The 22096-nt window shown below is 37.4% G+C and overlaps 1 protein-coding gene across 1 annotated transcript; it reads right to left on the bottom strand.

The window, feature by feature from the left end:
* Positions 1–7082: 7082 nt before the first annotated feature.
* Positions 7083–8030, bottom strand: LOC125078807 (olfactory receptor 5B12-like). The gene has a single exon (XM_047691999.1). The coding sequence runs from the start codon at positions 8025–8027 to the stop codon at positions 7083–7085; it is 945 nt and encodes a 314-aa protein (XP_047547955.1). The 5' UTR covers positions 8028–8030.
* Positions 8031–22096: the final 14066 nt, after the last annotated feature.

A 22096-nucleotide genomic window follows, 5' to 3' on the forward strand; every position in this document is an offset into this window, starting at 1 on the left:
GACAAACTTTTTTTTAAGCAAATACTATGTTCTATAACCTCTGATAAGAGCATTCCGAGTGTGGGTGTGTATTCTTTCTTCATCCTCATGATTTTATAAGAATAGCTTATAAATTGACAAGTATAACCTTAAAAGTTATAGCATCCTGCAACTTTATCCTACAATGTTATAAGATATAGAGTATTACTATCTACACTTGTGATCAAAGAAATGAGAATTTGAGAAGTTAGGTGAGTTTACAGAAGACTACTCTACACCTAGCAAGAAATAAACCCAAGATTCATATCCAGATGAGAATGATCATACCCCTGGGCCTCTAGCCAATACACTTTCAGCTTTTTCATGTGCGTCAGAAATATGAGGGAGGTTAGAGAGGAAAAGAAGGTTAAACTAGTGTACGGAACTTTATAATCATGAAGATCCTCTTGGAGACTAAAGAAATATCATATCACCCTGTTCTACTTAACTTCCCTTCTATAACAGACCTAAAATTAGTAAACAGAAAGAAATTACTACCTATTCCATTGGAGCATAAGCTAACCTCTGTTTCTTTCTTTCTTTTTTTTTTTAAGATTTTATTTATTTGACAGAGAGAGATCGTGAGGGGGGGAATACAAGCATAGGGGATTTGGGAGAGGGAGAAGCAGGCTTCCTGCTGAGCAGAGAGCCTGATGTGGGACTCAGTGTGGGGCTTGATCCTAGGACCCCAGGATCATGACCTGAGCGGAAGGCAGATGCTTAATGACTGAGCCACACAGGGACCCCTACCATCTGTTTCTTGTTGCTGTTCATCCTCTTTAGGAAAGCAATATATTGTTTCCTAAATACCACTAAACTCCTTATTTGTTAAATAATGATGTACACTTGGGCATTTAAGACCTGCTTTACCTCACTGTTTCAGAAAAATACTCACAGCATCCATTACTTCGCTAAAATAATTCATGGCAGACACAGCTTCCCAAATGTTCTTGCATGAATTATACTTCTTACTGAAAATGTCTAGAATATGTAGAATCTTACCTTGCTCCTTGACAAAAAGGGAAAGCCCCCACGAATTTTGTCTCTGATATCAGAACTTCTGCCAGGGTAGAATGTGTATATCCTACTGAAGATTCCCTCTCTAGTACTGGTAAAAAGGCTTTAAGATCTCCGAAGCATGGAAGAATGGAGGAGAAATCACTGGCGTGGAGCTAGGAACACAGTCCAAGTCCCACATCTCCCATGTATTCTTTATGATCCCCTGGAAGAGTCACTTACCCCTGTCAAGCTCAGTTCCTGATATGTGAAGTGAAACCAATAAAAGTGCATCTCCTGCACACCTTAACAGAATTCTGTGTGTGAATAGCTGATGAGGGAGGGTCTATAAACCAAGCTGGTAAGGGGATTATCATTTTAACTTGAATCAGTATAATTCTTATCTTGGAGTGGGTTTTTTGGTGTTTTGTTTTGTTTTTTTAGCTGTGGTTGCAGCCTGGAAACAAATCTTGTTTGGAGGAAGACAGTAGGGATGGATACCAGAAACAACTAACTTTCAGATGAATATGCAAATGAACAAAAGAGTTCTGCACACAGGCAAGTCCTCTAAAATGGTGTCAAATGGAGTGATTTTGGGATTCCCAAGGCTAATGAATGGGAATCAGGAGAAAGTTAAAAAGAAAGAAAGAAAGAAGAAGAAAGGAAGGGAGGAAGGAAGAGTAAGAAAGAGAGAGAGAGGAAGGAAGGAAGGAAGGAAGGAAGGAAGGAAGGAAGGAAGGAAGGAAGGAAGGAAGGAAGGAAAAGAAAAGGAAAAAAGAAAGAAAGAAAGTTAGTTAGTTAGTTATAGGGACACAGAGTTCTCAAGGGAACAGGCCCCCTATGAGAACATCCACGGCTCCTCATCTCACTTATTTAGGGAAGGAGCAATTAAACTGTCAGTGGGGAACTGAAGTGTCTGTTGAGTAAGAGCACTGACCCATTGCATTATTTGTCTCTCTTTTTTTTCCCCCTTTTTCCAATTAAGGTGTAATTTACATAGCTATATCCACACTTTGCAATGCAATGTTCTAAAAGTTTGTACTTATGTACAAATGTAATTGGCCATATAACCACATCACATCATGATATAGAACAGTTTAGTAATCCCCCAAATTTTCCACCACCTTTTGTAATTGACCCCTCCTTCCACCTCCTCACAACTGCTAATTTGTTTTCAGTCCCTGTGGTTTTGGCTTTGTAAGAATGTCACAAAAAAAGAATAATACAGTAAGTCATCTCCTCAATCATGCTTCTCTCCCTTAACATAATGCATTTGAAATTTATGGAGTTGTGTAGTTGTTTTGTAATTGGTTCCTTTTTATTTCTGAGATGCACTCTATGAATTCAGATTATTTATCCATTTTTCAGTTGAGGGAAATGGGTTATTTCCAGTTTTTAACTAATACAAATAAGGATCCTATGAACATTCACACCCAGGATTTTGTGTGAACATGTGTTTTTATTTCACCTGGGTAGATTGTTAGGAATGAGATTTCTAGGTTTTGTGAAACTGCCAACCTATTTTCTAAAATAACATATTATTTTTGCATTCCCACCAGCAATGTAGGGAGAGTTCCAACTGCTTCACATCCTTTATGGTATTTTATATTTACAGGTGGGCTTTTTTTTTTTTACATTAGTTATTCTAATAGGTTTGTAGTATATCTCCTTGTTGTATTAATTTGCATTTGACTAATGATGCTGAGCATCTTTTTATGTGCTTACTTGCCATCCCAGGCATCTTCTTTTGTGAAATGTCTGTGTAAAATCTTTTGCCTGTTTTTGATACATGCACCCTGATGTTTATAGTAGCATAATCTACAAAACCAAATTATGGAAAGAGCCCAAGAGTCCATCAACTGAACAAAGGAGATATGATATATATACCCACATACATATATATTCATACATACATATATATATAGACTAATTTCCATATAGACTATTATAATTTCCATATAGACTATTTCCATGTAGACTAATGGAATATTCCATTATGGAATCTATATATGGAATCTATAATGGAATATTACTCAGCCATCAAGAAGAATGAAATCTGGGGCGCCTGGGTGGCTCAGTGGGTTAAAGCCTCTGTCTTCAGCTCGGGTCATGATCTCAGGGTCCTGGGATCGAGCCCCGCATCGGGCTCTCTGCTTAGCGGGGAGCCTGCTTCCCCCTCTCTCTCTGCCTACTTGTGATCTCTGTCAAATAAGTAAATAAAAATCTTAAAAAAAAAAAAAAAGAAGAATGAAATCTTGCCATTTGCAATGGCATGGATAGAGTTACAGAGAATTATGCTAAGCGAAATAAGTAAGTCAAAGACAGACAAATACCATTGGTTTCACTCATATGTGAAATTTAAGGAACAAAACAAGCAAAGGAAAGAAAAAAGAGAAAGAAGCAAACCAAAAAACAGATTCTTAACTATAGATAACAAACTGATGGTTAACAGAAGGGAGATAGGTAGGGGATGGGTGAAATAGGTGATGGGTATTAAGGAACACCCTTGCTGTGATGAGCACCCATGATGTATGGAAGTGTTGAATAACTACATTAGACACCTGAAACTAATATTACATTGTACCTTAACCTATGGAATTTAAATAAAAACTGTAAAAAAAATTCTGTCCATTTTTATTGTATTTCATTGTATTTGTTTTTTTTATTACTGGGATTTGAGACTACTTTATGTATCCAAAATAGGAGCCCTTTACTGATAAGGACTGGTGAAATTTGAAGATCCTTTCTCCAAGTCTATGACTTGTCTTTTTTTTTTTTTTTGGACTTGTCTTGTTTTCTGGAATAAAAAACTTGAACTAATACTCGTTTCAGTAATATTTAATGTAATACATCTATCCTTTGTTCAATACCATACTACTTGACTACTGTAGCTGTGTAGTGAATCTGGAAAGAAGGTAGAGTGAGTGCTCCAATTTTGTTGTTCTGCTTCAAAATTGTTTTAGTTATTCTAGTTTTTTTTTTTTTACTTGCCATGTAAATTTTACAATGAGCTTGCCAATTTTTATAAAAATTCTTTCTGGAATTTTGGCTGAAATTTTGTTGATTAGTTTGGGGAAGACAGACATCTTTAAATTATCTAGGCCTCCAATCTATGAACATGGTAAAATTCTCCATTTATCTAGATCTGCTTTGACTTATTTAATCCATTTTTCAGCATATCTTGCACATAGCTTGCAAAATTTTTACTTAAATACTTCATGTTGGTGGTGCCATTGCAAGCGGTACTGTTTTAAATTCTAATTTCTAAATGTTTATTAAAATTACATAGAATTATGACAGATTTTTGTGTATTGACTTTGTTTCTTCAGAACTTGATAAACTTGTTAGTTTTGTACCTTCTTGCCAGATTCTCTGGGATTTTCTAAGGAGAAAGTTGTGTCTTCTCTGAATTGAGAGAATTTTATGTATTCCATTCCAACTGGTATGTTTTTCATTTATTTTTCTTGCCTTAGGGTACTGATGTCTATCGTGATGTTGGATAGAAGTATTAAGAGGGGCATCCTTGCCTTATTCTAATCTTGGAGAAAAGCATTCAGTCTTCCACGAGGAAGTGTGAAGCTAGCTGCAAGTTTTTCATGGATATCTCTTACTATGTTTAGGAAATTCTCCACCATTAATAGTTTGCTGAATTTTTATCATAAATATATGATGAATTTTTGTCAAAGGTTTTTCTGCATCTATTGAGGTGATTATATAATTGTAGTCCTGAGTCTATTAATACAAAGAATTACATTGATTTTGAAGGTTGAGCTAACTTTGGGTTTAATAGGAAAAGATTTAAGATATTGTAAATGTGGTCAGAGAACTAAAGGAAACCAGGTCGAAAGAATTAAAAGGGAAAAAAGAATTAAGGAAAGTATGAGAACAATGTGTCACCAAATATGGAATAGTAATAAAGATATGAAATTATTTTTAATAACAGAAATAGAAATTCTTGAGTTGAAAAGAAAAATAAATGAAATATAATGTTTAATAAGTGGATCAGTAGCAGATAGAAGCTGGCAGAAAAAAAAATTCAGTAAGCTTTAAGATAGTCAGTTGAGAACATCCAGCCTGAAAAACAGAAATTTTTTTTAAATCAATAAAAATAAATGGTCTCAAAGAACAGTGGGATACTGTAAGAACACCAACATACACCTAATGAGAGGGAAGAAAGGGGCAGAAAGGATATTTGAAAAAACAATAGCCCAAAACTCCCAAATCAGGGGAAAGGAATGTACATTCATATGGATTCAGAATTTTTGACATAGTGAGACTCAAAATTTTATCAGATTTGTACATTAACAAATTCATAGTATTGCATGCAAGTAAGTTATTAATAACCATTGTAATTCCTGGTGCTTTAACTTTAAACATTGTTACGTTTTTATTTAAGTGAATAAATACGTGCCTTGTCATCTTTTTCTTTTTCCTGTATTGTGTGATATGTTTTCTGTATTACACTGTCATATAGGGCTCATTAATATGGAAATTTGGCTAAGAAAATAAATACCCATGTAAAGACATGTTGTTGGGTTTTTTTTTGCTATCAAGATTTTATTTCAATTCAAGTTAGTTAACATATAGTATAGCATTAGTTTCAGGGATAGAATTAAGTGATTCATCACTTGCATACAATACCCAGTGCTCACCACAGGTGCCCTCCTTCATGCCCATCATCTGTTTACCCCATCCCCCACCCACTTCCCCTCCACTAACCCTCAGTTTCTTCCCTATGCTTAAGGGTCTCTTTTCGCTTGCATTTTTTTTTTAAGATTTTATTTAATTGTCAGGGATAGAGAGAGAGCGCTCGCATGAGCAGGGGAGCAGCAGGCAGAGGTAGAGAGAGAAGCAGGCTCCCTGCCGAGCAGCGAGCCCAGTGTGGGACTCGATCCCAGGACTCTGGGATCATGACCTGAGCTGAAGGCAGCCACTTAACCGACTGAGCTACCCAGGCGTCCCTTGGCTTGAATTTTTACTGAAAAGAAGAACAGATAAAAATCAACAATAAATCTACATTCAAAGAACTTTGGAAGTATTTTCATAAAGTTTAAATTTTTAAATATAAAGCATTGCTTTTCATATGCAAAAAGAGAATGTAAAAATAATTATTAAAAACCAGACATATGGGGTCCCTGGCTGGCTCAGTCGGTTGCTCAGGTCATGATCCCAGGGTCCTGGAATCAAGCCCCACACCAAGCCCAACATCAGTCTTTCTGTTCACTAGAGAGCCTGCTTCTCCCTCTCTCTCTGCTGCACACCATCCCCCCCACCATTCGTGCTCCTTTTTCTCTCCCTGTCAAATAAATAAAAATCTAAAAAAAGAAACCTAGACATATATAGTTTTTTTTCCATTAAGTCGACTATTTATGTATGATAAGATTGTGCTCTCAGACACCAAATAATTGTTTTAAATTCTACTGTAACAACAGACCTTCTCATGTATGTCTTAACTAGTTTTTTCTTCTACGGTGTATATGTGGATTTCATGAGTTCCTCATGAATTATCTATGCGTGTGCCTGTGCTACATACCTGTGAGTATACATGTTCATGTGGGAGTGCGGAGGAACGTGTTTATTAAGAAGAATTTTTAAGATAAGAACATATTTATGGGTTATTCTTCTTAACCTATTATTCTTAGGTATCATATTTTTAAAGATGTAAACTTTATTAAAAAAATATGTAAATTGTGTAAACTTAATCAATATCTGGGAATATTACTATAAGAAATTAGAAACATGGGGCACCTAGGTGGCTAAGTGGGTTAAAGCCTCTGCCTTCGGCTTGGGTCATGATCCCAGGGTCCTGGGATCAAGCCCTATATCAGGCTTTCTGCTCAGCGAGGAGCCTGCTTCCTCCTCCTCTCTCTCTCTCTCTCTCTCTCTCTCTCTCTGCCTGCCTCTCTGCCTACTTGTGATCTCTGCCTGTCAAATAAATAAATAAATAAATAAATCTTAAAAAAAAAAAAAAGAAAGAAAGAAATTAGAAACTTGTGGGCCGGTCAGGTAAATATTTTCTCTAGATAGATCTGAGGTGGATGAAAGTGCCTTATTGTAGATCTTTGTAGTTAAAATATGAATCCTATAGAAGACTTCGCCTTCTCCACAGTCTTTTTAAAGGCACTCTTGACCTCTTTGTTCCTCAGGCTATAGACCACTGGGTTTAGCATGGGGATAACCATGGTATAGAACATGGATGCCACTTTGTCCGTGTCCATGGAATGGCTGGAGCTGGGCTGTAAGTACATGAAGGTGCCTGTCCCATAGAAGATGAACACTGTAGTGAGGTGGGAGGCACAGGTGGAAAAGGCCTTCTGGCGTCCTTCAGATGAGTGCATCCTCAGAATAGTGATAAATATAAGCAGGTAGGAGATCAAGATGACCAAGACAGAAAAGAGGACATTGAAGCCCACCACCAAAAAAATAACCATCTCACTGATGTAGTTGTCTGAACATGAGAGAGCCAGGAGAGGAGGAGCATCACAGAAGAAGTGATCAACCACATCAGCTCTACAGAAGGAGAGCCTGAAAATATTCCCAGTGTGGATGGAGGCATTCAGAAAGCCACAGATGTAGCAGCCCATGACCAGACGAGCACACACCCCTGTTGTCATGGTGATGGTGTAATAGAGGGGTTTGCACACTGCTGCATAGCGGTCATAGGCCATTGAGGCCAAGAGGAAACTTTCTACAGTGATAAAGGTTACAAGAAAAAAGAACTGGGTGACACAAGCATTGTAAGAGATGACCTTGTCTCCTATAAGTAATCCAGCCATGACCTTGGGAGTGACAGCTGTAGAGTAACCAAAGTCCACCAGAGACAGGTTACTGAGGAAAAAGTACATGGGAGTGTGGAGATGGGAGTCCAAGAGAATCAGTACCATCATGCTCAGGTTCCCAGCCAGAGTGGTGAGGTAGATGAGGGAGAAGATTAAGAAGAGAGGAATCTGCAGTTTCGGGTCATTGGTTAAGCCCACAAGAATGAACTCAGTCACCTCTGTACTGTTCTCCATGAGAGTCAGTTGGGAATTATGTGCCTGCCCTGTAGCAGTGAGAAAATCGGATCAGAATTATTAACGGAGTGGACTCCACTGAAATCAGTCAGCATGTCCACTCTGTGCCTTATTTTGGTATTGCAAGAACTTGTTTCCAGGACACTCTAGGAACTAAAGCATGATTGTGACAACAAAATGCAATCTTAAATTATTATAGAATATGCCAGAAAAAGGATTTGGAGATAATGCATCCCAATCTCTTAACTTCATAGAAGACCGAATTAAAGCAAAAGAAAGAACAGAAAGGACTTATGTAATGTCACCAAGTTGTTGCTAACTGGAACAGCTCAGACTCCCACATCAAAACTCGCAACAAACCATAAATTACTCTTTGTATCAAACTAGAATAGCTTAGTAAAATTAATGTGAAAATGAGTTAATTTTGCTTCAACTGAGCTTTTTTTTCTTTGTCTTACCATTGTGTCAAGAATAATGTATATGTTAGTAAAAGATAGTTAAATAAAGCATGTCTGTAGCCTAAGATGATATCGTTGAGCAAACACATGAAATAAGTAGGGGAGCAAGCCTGTATTTGGGAAAAGAGAATTTCAGGTAGAGGCAACAACAAATACATGATCCTGGGGTTTGAACATGCTGAGATTATTCTAGGAACAACAACAAAACCAATAAAGCTACAGTGGGAAGGAAAGTTTTTGTGAGAGACATAGAGCAGGGGGAGCCATACACTACATTAAATTATGAAGCTTTTATTTTGAGTGATATTGGAAAACATTACAGGATCTGGACCAAAAGGGGACATAATCTGACTTCTTTTTTTAAAAAAGGTCACTCTTGTAGATCTGTTGGTAATTGAATTTAACAGAATAAGGATAGAAGGTGCTGGAAAAATTAGGCCATTGTAATATTCTAAGTAAAGGATGCCTGAACCAAGATGGTTGTGAGAGAGGTAATGAGAAATCCATACACTTTGGGACGTATTTCCAAAGTAGAGCTGACCGAATTTCCTAATATATTGAAAAAGGGTCATGAGAGGAAGAGAGGGGTCCACATAGACTCCAAGTTTTGTATAGTGATACAAAAAAAATAGTGTAAAAGAAGCAGGTGTTTGGGGAAAGGGGGAAAGAGATCATTTAATTGAGTCTGAGATACCTTTTGCCCATCCAAGTAGAACGTTGCATAAATAATTGGGTATGCAATCCAGAGTTTAGAGGAGAGGTCTGTGCCTCAAATTATATTAATTTGAACTAGGCTGCCAATTTTTAATGCATATATTAAATGCACACCATCAAAGAAAAGAGTACAGACAGACAGACAAAAATCAGAGTATTCTAATGTTCACAAGGTCGAAAGGATCACGAGATTCAGTGGTGGGGGGGTGCAGGAGAGAAAACCACTGCCCCAGGACAGGAGATTTGCTCAGACCAAGTAGGCAAAGAGACTTTCAGAGGAGAGATTAAGTATGCATCAAGTCATACTGATGAATGACTACAAATCCCAGAAGGCACAGAGAATAATTTCAGGAGTTGGGCAGGAGTGGGAGCCAAGGTCAATGAAGGGATTTGTAGAGATGTACAGACTTTATTTTTTTTAACATCTTAATTTTAATTTTTTTTTCAGTATTCCAAGATTCATTATTTATGCACCACACCCAGTGCTCCATGCAATACATTATTTTGTAAGAGTTGAGGGCTTAGGTGACCATCCTCAGCTTTGTGATGAGTGACATAGTGCTAAATCTAATAAAGAGATTAGTCCTATGGGTCTCAAGGTAGGGTAGGATTTGGAAAGGCAATTTAGTCAGTTAAGAGCCATGACAGGCAGAGTTCCCTGCTGTTATTAGTGGTAGGAGGGCCACTTTTACAGAGCAGGGTGACAAGGAAACCCTCTTGGTTCCTTAACAAACTGCTCACTTGAATTGATAACATAGATACAGAGTTCCCAAATTCTGGAAAAGCAACAACAGTGTGCTAGGAATCACTTCAAAACTTTTTACCAACTTTGTTTTCCACAAATGAAATCATGAGTTTTAATCAACATCTTCCTGGAGGAAAAAGAAAGTTAAAACTCGTTTTAATCCATTGAGAGAAATTAAGAACTACATGGTTTCTTGGAGGCCTTTGTTGACCTGTTATCATTCTTTGCACCACAGATGGAAACTTCTGATGGAATGGACCACTATATTGTTGGTGCTCAGTACAAACTAAAAAATGCAATCTTCCTGACAAAATGTCCTCTGCCCCTGAAACAAAATCTCATGTCTTCAAAGAATAACACAAGTTCCAAAGCTTCCCTGAAGTCTTCCCCAGCTCCTATCTCTTCAGACACAACACTGTCATTATAATCAATCAAATGCATTACTTCATTACTCTAAAAAAATCTTATCATAATTTATCATTTTGTGTAAGTGGAACTAGTGATTAATAATGACTTCAGCTCTTATAGATATGATTTATTGAGCATTTGCCCTGTTCCCATCATCAAGTTAGAGGCTGTGATATTTTACCTCACTTAATCCTCATGCATCGTGGAAGATGTTATCCCCACTTTACAGGTATGGAAGCTGAAAATTTCTGACATTTAGTTACTTGCTTGTGGTTGAAGAAAGTAGCAGAGCTGGGACTTGAAGCCAAGTCATTCTGAATTGAAGTCTTAGCTCCTTAGCATGATTAAATATTCTTTTGATTTTTTACCATTTAAACTAAACTGGGCACAGGGGTGCCTGGGTGGCTCAGTGGGTTAAAGCCTCTGCTTTCAGCTCAGGTCGTGGTCCCAGGGTCCTGGGATCGAGTGCCACATTGGGCTCCTTGCTCGGCAGGGAGCCTGCTTCCCCCTCTCTCTCTGCCTGTCTCTCTGCCTACTTGTGATCTCTGCCTGTCAAATAAATAAATAAATAAAATCTTTTTAAAAAATTAATAAATAAACTAAACTGGGCACAAAGTAACACACTTGGTTGATTGGCTGATGACTGGGTGATTAAATCTATCATCGGAAGTCAATGGGGGAGAATTAAAAAGCACAGACTTGGAAATCATATATACTTACCAGTTTGTGTGAACTTTGTGCAAATAACCTACCTTTCTGGATCTTAGCTGAATAACCAGAAATAGATCTACAAAAGTTTGCAACATACTTTAACCCTCCAAAATTCCTCACATGGTTAAAAAAGGAACCCAATTCCTTAGTAACACCAACCAATAAGCCGCATAAAGTGTTGGATGCTCTTCATTCCTTCATTCCCTGTAGAAGCACAACTAAGTCTGTATGGTGCACCAGGGGGTGTGCCCAGGTCCCAGGCTTACAGTGATGAACAAGAATCATCCCTGACCTCAGGATACCTAGTGCTCTGAGACACATATATAAACTGATGACTACTGTGTACTGTTCTCATTCTCCATCCCTAGAGAACACTGTTTTCTCATTTGCTCAGAACCGTGTAATGGTGGCTGATCTCATTGACACTATAATCACAAAGAAGTCCATGTAATAGTTAATGAATTGAGTGCTCAACCCAGATAAGTTTTTAGTGGCAGAATTGGAATTTGAGATTCAATTTATTCATTTCCATAATATGTCTTGTGTGACGTTGCATCCATTTTGGTGGATTTTACAGCTGATTATTACCCTGATTTTTCCCTTATTATTATTCTCTATCCATTCTCCCTCTCTTCTTAGATATTATATGAGCTCCCAGAATACAATAACATTTTATATTGATACTCATTTGATCTCTTAACAACTCTGAAATTAATCAAAATAACTAATATTATCATAGTTCCTAAAAGAAAAAACAGATTGAAATACTTAAAATAATTTGCTCAAAGTTGAACAAGCTTATAATTAGCAGAGCTATAAGGTCCTCTTGGGCTTTTTATCTATGTTACATGGTAAGTATACATGTTCTAATAAGACCTCTACAGTGTTGAGACATATAATCCTTGATTGTGCAATACAGATACAAGAAATATTCAAAATATTCAAGCCCAAGCTCTAAATAAATCAAAGCAGAAATCACTTTTTCCTGATTACCTCTCTCCAGGCAAGTTTAAGTAGACAGTAGATTTTATCTAGTAGATGTCTAGGTTTACCTTATTCCCTGAACGATGCAACGTGTAAGTCTGGCACCTTCATATGTGTGTGGACTCAAATCAGAAACTCAGGCTGTGAAAGAAAGGGAACGCCTTATTTCAGTGTTCTTCTTTAATGTTTGGCCAAATTGTTTAAAGTTCTCTAGAGGCAGGAAGAAACTGAAGAAAGTAAAAATGCTATTAGCTTTGGAATCAGCTAATAGAATTCCAGTTCTGGATCTACTGCACATGCTTCTTAGATACATCATGTAACCTCTTTGAGCTTTGATATCTTCATTTATAAAATGGGAATAATAAGAAGTTAGCTCCAATGCTGTCTTCCCTGATGACTTCTGCTGTGATAAGAAAATAAGAAAATATCTGAAATGCCTTATACTTGTAAGGGGTGATCATCATAATCACAGCCAACATCATTATTATTTGGGATTATTTTCCCTGGACCTTGTTGCATGCTCTTAGTAAGATCAGTTTGGGGAGAGGTCATTGTTGCTACTAGACAACTATTAACAAATCACATGAATAAATGAATGGCCAAAGTGAGTCTGGTTCTTGGGCTGCTCCCTCTAAAATGAAGCCAGATGGAGTCATGTGGGACCTTGAAAGGTTAAGTAATAAGAACCAGGAAGGAGTTGTATAATCATGGAAGTCCCAGGGAACAAATATCCTATGAGGGCTACAAAACTCTATCTCACCTAACCAGGGAAGAAGTGATTAAAGTGTCTACGGGGAGCCACTCTGCTTGTTGAGGGAGGTCATCAGTATATTCACATTATTTGTAGTAATTCTCTTTGATAATGTGGAAATCAAGCCATACCACGGACTCCAGGGCTGCGTTTGCATAAATATTGAAGGATGGGGATAATGGGCTTTGCCATTAGCCAAGAAAAGCAGACCTCAGGAATTTACTCACCTTAAAGGTTTGTACTACTGAGAAGAAATGTCAATTTATTCAACTGTTTATTGATCCCAAATGTGTTTCAGCCATAATGATGAGCCATGGGAATACAGACCCATGCAAAATTAGCATCATTCTTGCATTCATGGTACTTAAGTCTAACAGAGAAAGCAGACACTGAGTGAACACTCTAAGAAGTATGTAACTACATGTAGGATGAAATGCTAATATATAGAACTTTGTGTAGAATAAGCATGAAATTACAAATAGTATTTACTTCATGGGAAGAAGCATGATGGAATCAGGAGAGTTCTGATATTAATGCACTATTTTGGTACATATATATATACACACACAGACTATATATACACATAGAGAGATTATATATACACATAGAGAGACTATATATACACATAGAGAGAGACTATATATACTTATTAATTTTTATATATATATAAGGTTTTGTGTATATATAAAAATGTACACATATATACACAGAAAGATAATATATATACACTTATAAATTAATATGTATATTGTTTATATATAACCTTATGTGTGCATATATGTATAAAGTTCATGAAATATATATGTTACATAAACATTTTATGTATCTCTGGCTTAAGCTTTTTTTTTTTTCAAAGATTTTATTTATTTATTTGACAGACAGAGATCACAAGTAGTAGGCAGAGAGGCAGACAGAGAGAGGAGGAAGCAGGCTCCCCATGGAGCAGAGAACCCGATGTGGGGCTTGATCCCAGGACCCTGGGATCATGAACTGAGCCGAAGGCAGAGGCTTTAACCCACTGAGCCACCCAGGTGCCCCTGACTTAAGCTTTTAATAGATTTTATTTTTTAGAGCAGTTTTAGGTTCACAGCAATATTGAGAAGAAATGCATTTTCACTGCCTTAAAGTTTTTCTGTGCTCCATCTACTCATCCTTCCCTCCGCCCAACTCCTGGAAAGCACAGTAGTCTCCATAGTTCTGCCTTTTCTGGAAGATCACACAGCTGGAATCAAACAGTATGTAGCTTTTTCTAATTGGCTTCTTTTGCTTAGTGATATGCATTCCTCGATGCATTTTCATGGCTGGCTAGGTTCAAGGCTGGAAACCAGGAAGAAGTTCCACATTCATGGAACCCCCAAGGGACAACACCCCAAGGAGAGCAACAAAAACTTACCTTACACAACCAGCAATTAAATACCTTAAATTTACAAAATGCAACATGTCAAACTCATTAAATAAAAATATTTTAAAAATAAGATGTCTATGGGGATCGACCTCTGCCCATTGAGGGAGATTATGAATATTTTTACATTACTAGTACTAATTCCCTTTGATAATGCAAAAAAAAAAAAAAAAAGCAAGTTCAATCATTACCTCTAGGGCACAATTGGACATAAATATGGAGGGATAAAGACACAGTCTCTGTCATGAAACAAACCAAATGGATCCTAGAAAGTATTGCATCATCTAATTCACCTTAAATATTTGCAGCATTGATAAGAATTATCTATTCATTCAACTGTGTATTGATCTCAATTGAGAATCAGCCACTGTCATGGCCCCTGGGTATATATACCCATGCAAAACAAACATGGTTCTTAGTCTCATATTCTTCAGTCAAACAGAGAAGACAAACATGAAACAAACACAGATAAGCATATAATTATGAATAGAACAAGATGCCAACATGGGAGAGAACAGTAAAAATCTAGATTGAATTGATTGGTCAGAATGTCTTCTCAGGAGAATCCACATTTCAGCCAATGCCTAAAGGATGACAAGAGGCAGCTTGAAAAAGATTGTCCTGAGCAAAGCGAGAAGCTGTGGTAAAGGGCTTGGTTGTCAAAGAAGTTGGCGGAATATAAGGATGTTAGAGTGATTGCAGCGTAGTTGGTTAAGACCTCTTCCTTGGCAGTTGGTTTCCGTGTCCTTTTAGGGACAAAATCTGTAAACAAACCAAACAAAAACATAAGTATTCATCCAAAACACCAAAACTATCAGCAGGGATAAATGGTATGGACCACAGAACCAGAAAGGACAGGTTGTAAGATTAACTTATCTATAAAGAAGAAAAAAGGAACATTCTTTTTTATACAACACCATTCATTGGAATAAGCCAGACTTCTTTTATGGCAAAAGGAAATAAGCTCCTGTCTTATTTAAATCATCACTCTTTTGGTTTCTGCTACCAAAACCCAATAATAGCCGACAAATTGTGTAACAGGATTACTGCGTTAGTGAAAACAACATTGGAAGCAGAGCCAGATAATCTTGTTTTAAGACAGCTCCGCTGCTCACTAGCTGAATAATTAAAAAACTTATAATGTCAAATTGCCTTGTTTTATTTATTTTTTAACGATACAATGGTAACATCTATTTTTCCAAATGAGGTAAAATGCCAACAATTATACGCATTGTGAAAAAATGTTTAGATTTAAGTCTAGTTGGCGCACAATGTGACATTAGTTTTAAGAGTATAGCAAGAGTGATTCAGCTTCTCTGTACATTCACCCCAAGTGTAGCTAATTGCCTTATTTAATTTATTTTTTAAATTTATCTTTTTTATTATGTTACGTTAGTCACCATACAGTACATCATTAGTTTTTGATGTAGTATTCCAAGATTCATTGTTTGCGTATAACACCCAGTATTCCATGCAATACGTGCCCTCCTTAATACCTATCACCAGGCATTAGTGACATTTGAAATAATGTTTTGGGAAAGGATTTTTAAAAGTCAAAGTTCTGGGGTACCTAGGTGGTTTAGGTACCTAGGTGGCTTAAGCCACTGAGCCTAGGTGGCTCAGTGGGTTAAGCAACTGCCTTCAGCTCAGGTCATGATCCCAGGATCCTGGGATCTAGCCCTGTGTCAGGCTCCCTGCTTGAGTGGGGAATCTGAGATTCCCTCTCTAACCCTACCCCCACTAGCATGCTTTCTCTCTCTCTCTCTCACTTTTTTTCTCTCTCTCTCTCTTTCTCAATTTCTCTCTAAAATTGAGCAATGAATCAAATTTCTGGAAGTCCAATGGTAAAGAGAATAAACATACCCCCTTTTGGCCCATCAAGGTGTCAGATTACATATGAATAAAGGGATGAGTCATACCTCATAGATGGTTCTAAAGAAGTGAAGGCACTAGAAACAAGCTTCCTGATCATACTCACAACTTCCAATTGCTCCTCATTTTTGTGGCCTAGAAAAACTATGTCAAATATCCATTTAAGCAGAATCCATGTTTACAATTTGGGAACAGAAAAATGTCCCAGGATTTTGCACATATACGTGGGGAGAGAATGCATTCACTACTCCATATACAAACATATACAAAGAAATGACCTTGTTTGAGCCCCAAATCTAACTTCATACATTTTCCCACAAATCCAGAGTTTTTTTTATGGCATCTGGCTCTTTTTTTCTCTGCCTTGTCCATAATATCATTGTTAATGTTCTAGTTCTTTAGCTTGATTCATGAGTGTTATTTTATTATGCTTCACAAATCTGATCACATAAAACACTCGTTTTCTAATTTTAAAAAGAGGGGACTACATGGCTTCTGCCAGACCTTAATTTATGCTAATGAAGCTTCAACTTTCCTTAAGGCTACCTTAAGAAGATGCAATCCCAACCCCTTTCTACCAGCTTTTTCCTGCTCCAGTCGGAGCACCAAAACCATCAACATCCTTATGAGGTGAGATTGGATAATGACTTAGTAAGAAATACAGATTATGGCTCCCTCTTTGTGCTGAGTCCAGAATTGTATTATTATTATTATTATTATTATTATTATTACTATTATTATTTAGGTATAATTGACATATAACATTATGTTAGTTTCAGGTGAACACCATAATGATTCAATATTTGTATACATTGCAGAATGATCACCACAAGAAGTCTAGTAAACATCCGTCCCCATACATAGTTACAAATTTTTTTCCCTGTGATGAAGACTATTGGGATCTACTTTCTTAACAACTTTCAAATATGCAACAGAGTGTTATTAACTGTAGTCACCATGCTGTATGTTACATCCCCAGGACTTATGTACTTTATAACTGGAAGTTTGTACCTTCTGAATTATCTCATATCAACTTTTTGAATACACCTTTCTGGCCATGAATGAATTACTTGGCACTACATGTCAAGCCACGAAAGTCTTAAATTCCAGATTTCATGTTTTGTATAGGAAAAAATGAATTCCTTCCCCTCACTCAGCCTCACTTTCTATATATCCTTTTAATGGAATTAGTAATACCCACCCTTGATGGTTTCCAGAGGGGTTTGGGGATGAAATAAGACAGATGATGTGAAATGTTTAGTGACTTGCTCAACCTATACAAAAACGGACTCTTCTTATCAGAGAGTCCCAGGTCATTCTGACTAACATCTCACAGCAGCATCACTGTGACAGAAAAGGGCTCCAGCAGCAAGACCCAAAAGACCTTCTTAAAATAAAAAATAATAATAATAATAATAATAATAAACTCGCGCATCAGGTTTTTCCTAGTGAACTTGAATAAAGCCAGATTGGGACTTAAGGGTCTAGTGACCGATGTCTTGAAGGGGATGACGTTGTTGTGGAGCTCTTAGGGAACAAATTCTCCTGCGAGCACATCTACAGGTCCGTGCTTCATAGACTAAATATTTTAATTAAAATCTTGCCTATAGGGACGAAGATCTAAGTGAACTTACTAAGGAACGTCATGGGTGTGTGAGCTGTTATTTCTTCTCTAGTCTATCCGTCTGTTCTCAAAAATGAAGAGAAAGAGGCTACCCACATTCTTGGCAGCAGACGATGTGGCTATCAGAGCAGGAAAAGAAACGCAGGTTGTGGGCTTCCAACCAGTCACAGAGGCTACTGACAATGTTACTCCTGTAAATCAGGTGGAGATTTTTTTTTCCTGTCTTTCCTTTTGGCAGTAAATGTCCTTGTGTCTATTGTGCCCTTTGACTTCTGAAGCCATATTACCTGACTGGGACTAAAAGCTGGCAAGTGACTGGTACTCCAACTTTATTCTCCTCAAACACTAATCTTTTTTTTCTTTTTATGCATATGGCACAACTTCAAAGGAAATTTTATTTCTTGGCCTTCTTACAATTACATGTAGGTTGTGTGGTTTTCCAAGTGGTTCAGTACCAAGTAGTAAATAGAGACCCAGCCTTCTTGTACCTGCTGACTCCAAAGGTTTCTGTGGGTCAGAAGATAGAGTGTGGATAGAAATGTATAGGATGCATAATGCCATTAGCGGGGACCAATCCATACATCCTAGCATATTTGCAAGGGAATGTCTCTGTGCCGAGAAAGAAGAATTATATCATAAGCATGCACTTGTCCCAAGCATGTCTCTGCCATGATCCAAAAGTAAGCATCAGTTAGAACAATACCAATCTGATTGTAAGGGAGGCTGTAATATCATACAGTGGACCAAACAGGTGGTGAGAAGTACTCTAATCCAATCCCAATCAACTGCAAAATCTTCTTCTTTTGGTACTGTGTTATAAACATCAAAGTTGCCAAGAGACTAAACCTAAGTATTTTCATCACAAAAAGGAAATGATAATTATGTGATTTGATAGAGGTAATGGCTAACACCACAGGTGTAACCATATTGCAATAAGTAAACATGTCAAATCAGCACTTTGTACACCTTCAACTTAAATTATCTCAATTTTAAAACTCTGAAAACAGGATATCTATAACATATTTTACATTTAAAGCATACAGGTGTAATACCACTAAATCATTTTCAAGAAAAGGCATATATCTAAATATATTAGAACTAGTGCCTTTGCAGTAAAGATAATGGGGCAGGGGTTGGTTGAAATTAAGGAGGAAAGTGGCAAAATCATAGGATAGAGGGGCTTGCAAAGACCACTTAAGTAGATTATGATGAACTGAGGAGGATGATTAACTCAAATTTATGAATCTATGTTTCCCACCCCCATAAAAGAGGAGCCCTTTATTGAACTCTGCTTCAAACCCACAGTCTCCTAGATTAGCTTCCTCTCTGAATTGTCATCACACTGCCCAGTGTATAAAAGACAATCAATCAATGGTAATATTTACCATCACAAGTCATACAGTGCTTGCTTTTATACAACCATGTTTGACCCTCAATACATGACCACCCACACAATATAATTCTTTAAGTAAAAAGTACTTCTTTCTCAGAAAAAGAGATGGAATGAATTGCAGAGTGTAGCTCAAATGACAGAAAAGGGAGAAGAAGCAACTTTTCCTCCTGAAAAGGAACTAAGTCAGCAGAGTGTAGACCTGAAAGAAATGTCTTAAGACAAGATCCACTCAGGCTGACAGTCATAATAGTCCCATGAAATTTATCCATGATGTCCAGAAGAAGAAAAAGTCAACAGAAAATTCTGGTGGAGTTTCTTTACCTTGCAGGCATTTTCTAAATTGAGGGTTTATTTCTGCTATAAAAATATGTCAGCAGAAACAGCCACAAATACATATCTTGGAAGATATATATAGATCTGGGCAATGGGCAAGGGAATGCTTCATAGCATTTCAACAAGAGAGCCAATATTGTCCAGTTGTCTGGAGTTCTATGTAACTGTGCACATTCATTCCAGCACTCCCTGGCCATCTCCTTCATCCAGGCTAGCTGCTAGAGTTGGAGAGATGGATTGAACTGCTCCCTGATGCCAAGAAATGTACACCTTCATCTGGCAATGACCATTCAGAAGAAATGAAGAATATGCTTTTCGAAGAACGTATGCTTTAACGTCAGACAGCGAATTTGGATGCTGGCTCTGCCTTTACCAGGTGTTTAGCAAGTCATTGGATACCTTTAAATTTTAATTTACACATTCAAATAATAGGAATTATAGTATATATTTTATTACGATTTTGTGAAAATTGAATAAAACAAAAAATGTAAAGCACCAAGAGCAACGCCTAAGGGAGGCAACACTTGACAAATGTGAGATTCCTTCCCTGAATTTTTTTATATTTTATTTATTTATTTGACAGACAGAGGTCTCAAGTAGGCGGAGAGGCAGGCAGAGAGAGATCGGAGGTAGCAGGCTCCCTGCTGAGCAGAGAGCCCGATGTGGGACTCTATTCCAGGACCCTGGGATCATGACCTGAGCCGAAGGCAGAGGCCTTAACCCACCGAGCCACCCAGGCGCCCTGATCTTTTTTTAAAGCTTCACTGAGCTGTAATTGAAATACAAATGTTGTACACTTTAATGTATATATCTTGATGAGTTTGGACATTGCATACATCCATGATAACATCACCACAACTAAAGACTAAATATATTCATCACTTCCCAAAATGTCCTTGTGTTCTTTTGTGGGGTTTCTTATTTTGTTTTGTTTCATTTTAAGAATACTTAACGTGAGATCTTTCTTCTTAGATTTTATTTTTAAGTTGGGGGAGGGGCAGAGAGGAAGGGAGAGAGAATATCGAGAGGACTCTACACTGAGCCCAACACGCAGCTCAATCTCATGACCCTAAAATCATGACTTTAGCTGAAATCAAGAGTCAGATGCTTAACCTACTGAGCTACTCAAGTGCCCCTCCTTTTAGACTGTAAAATGCACAATACCATACAACAAACTATAGGTACTATGTTGCATAGTAGATCTCTAGAATTTATTCATCTTGCATTAAAGAAACTGTGTACTAATGGAAAAGCACCTTTGTACCTATTGAAAAGCAACTTGCCATTTCCACTTCTCCCAGTCACTGGCAATCACTATTCTATTCTCTGCTTCTAAAGGAAGCAAACATAAAGAAAAACACAAAGAAAACATAAAGGGAAAACATCTTGATAGTAGTCTCGGAAACAATTTCTTGGATTTGCCACCAAAAGCAGAGGCAACAAAACAGAAAATAGACACATGGGACTACGTCAAACTAAAAAGCTGCACAGCAAAGGAAACAATGAAAAAAACTGAAAAGGTGACCAATGGAATGGGAGAAAACATTTGCAAAACCTCTCTCTAGAAAGAGGTTAATATCCAAAATATATAAAAATCTCCGACAACACAATAGCAAAAGAAGCAAATATCAACCAGATTAAAAAATGGGCAAACTACTTGAATAGACATTTCACCAAAGAAAACACAGAAATGACCTTCAGTTTTATGCAACATCACTAATCAGCAGGGAAATGCAGATCAAAACCACAATGAGCCTCACAGATGTTAGGATAACCAAACAAACAAAACAAAACACCACAAAAGATAACAAGTATTGGGAAGGATGTGGAGAAATTGGAACACTACTACCCTGTTGGTGGGAATACAGAATGATGCAGCCACTATGGAAAAGTGTATAGAATTTCTTCAAAAAAAAAAAACTTAAAATTGGAACTACCATATGATCTAGCAATCTCATTTCTGTGTATATATCCAGAGAAAATGAAAGTAGGATCTCAAAAAGACATCTGCATTCCCATGTTCACTGCTGCATTGTTCATAAATAGCCAAGATATAGAAACAACCCAAATGTCCGTCAACAGATGAATGGATAAAGAAAATGTGCTTTCTACATACACAATGGGATATTATTGAATCTTAAAAAAGAATGAGATTCCTGCCATATGTGACAACATGAATGAACTTGGAGGACATTATGCTAAGTGAAATAAGCCAGTCACAGGAAAAATACTGCATGATTCCCCTTACACACAGTATCAAAAATAGTAAAACTCAAAGAAACTGAGAAGAATGGTGGTTGCCAGGGGCTGAAGGGCCGGGGAAATGGGGAGTTGCTGCTTAATGAGTATAAAGTTTCAGTTATACAAGATGAAGAATTTCTAGAGATGTGCTGTACAACACAGTGCCTATAGGTAAAAATACATTAGTGTGCACTGAAAAAGTTAAGAGGACAGATCTCATGTTAGCGTTCTTACCATCAGAGCAGAAAGAAAGGAAGAAAGAAAAGAGGGAGGGAAGAAAGAAGGAAGGGAGGGAAGGAAGGAGGGAGGGAGGTAGAAAGTAAGGAAAAAGGAAGGAAGGAAAAGAAAGAAGGGAGGGAGAAGAGGAAGGAAAGAAAGAGACAAAGACAGAGAAAAGAAGGAAGGAAGGAAGGAAGGAAGGAAGGAAGGAAGG

The sequence above is a fragment of the Lutra lutra genome, chromosome 10 (genome assembly GCF_902655055.1).
Source record: "Lutra lutra chromosome 10, mLutLut1.2, whole genome shotgun sequence".
Classification (NCBI taxonomy): domain Eukaryota; kingdom Metazoa; phylum Chordata; class Mammalia; order Carnivora; family Mustelidae; genus Lutra; species Lutra lutra.

What these genes read in the sequence shown, in the direction of transcription:
- LOC125078807 (XM_047691999.1), bottom strand. Translation starts at nt 8,027, where the DNA reads ATGGAGAACAGTACAGAGGTGACTGAGTTCATTCTTGTGGGCTTAACC.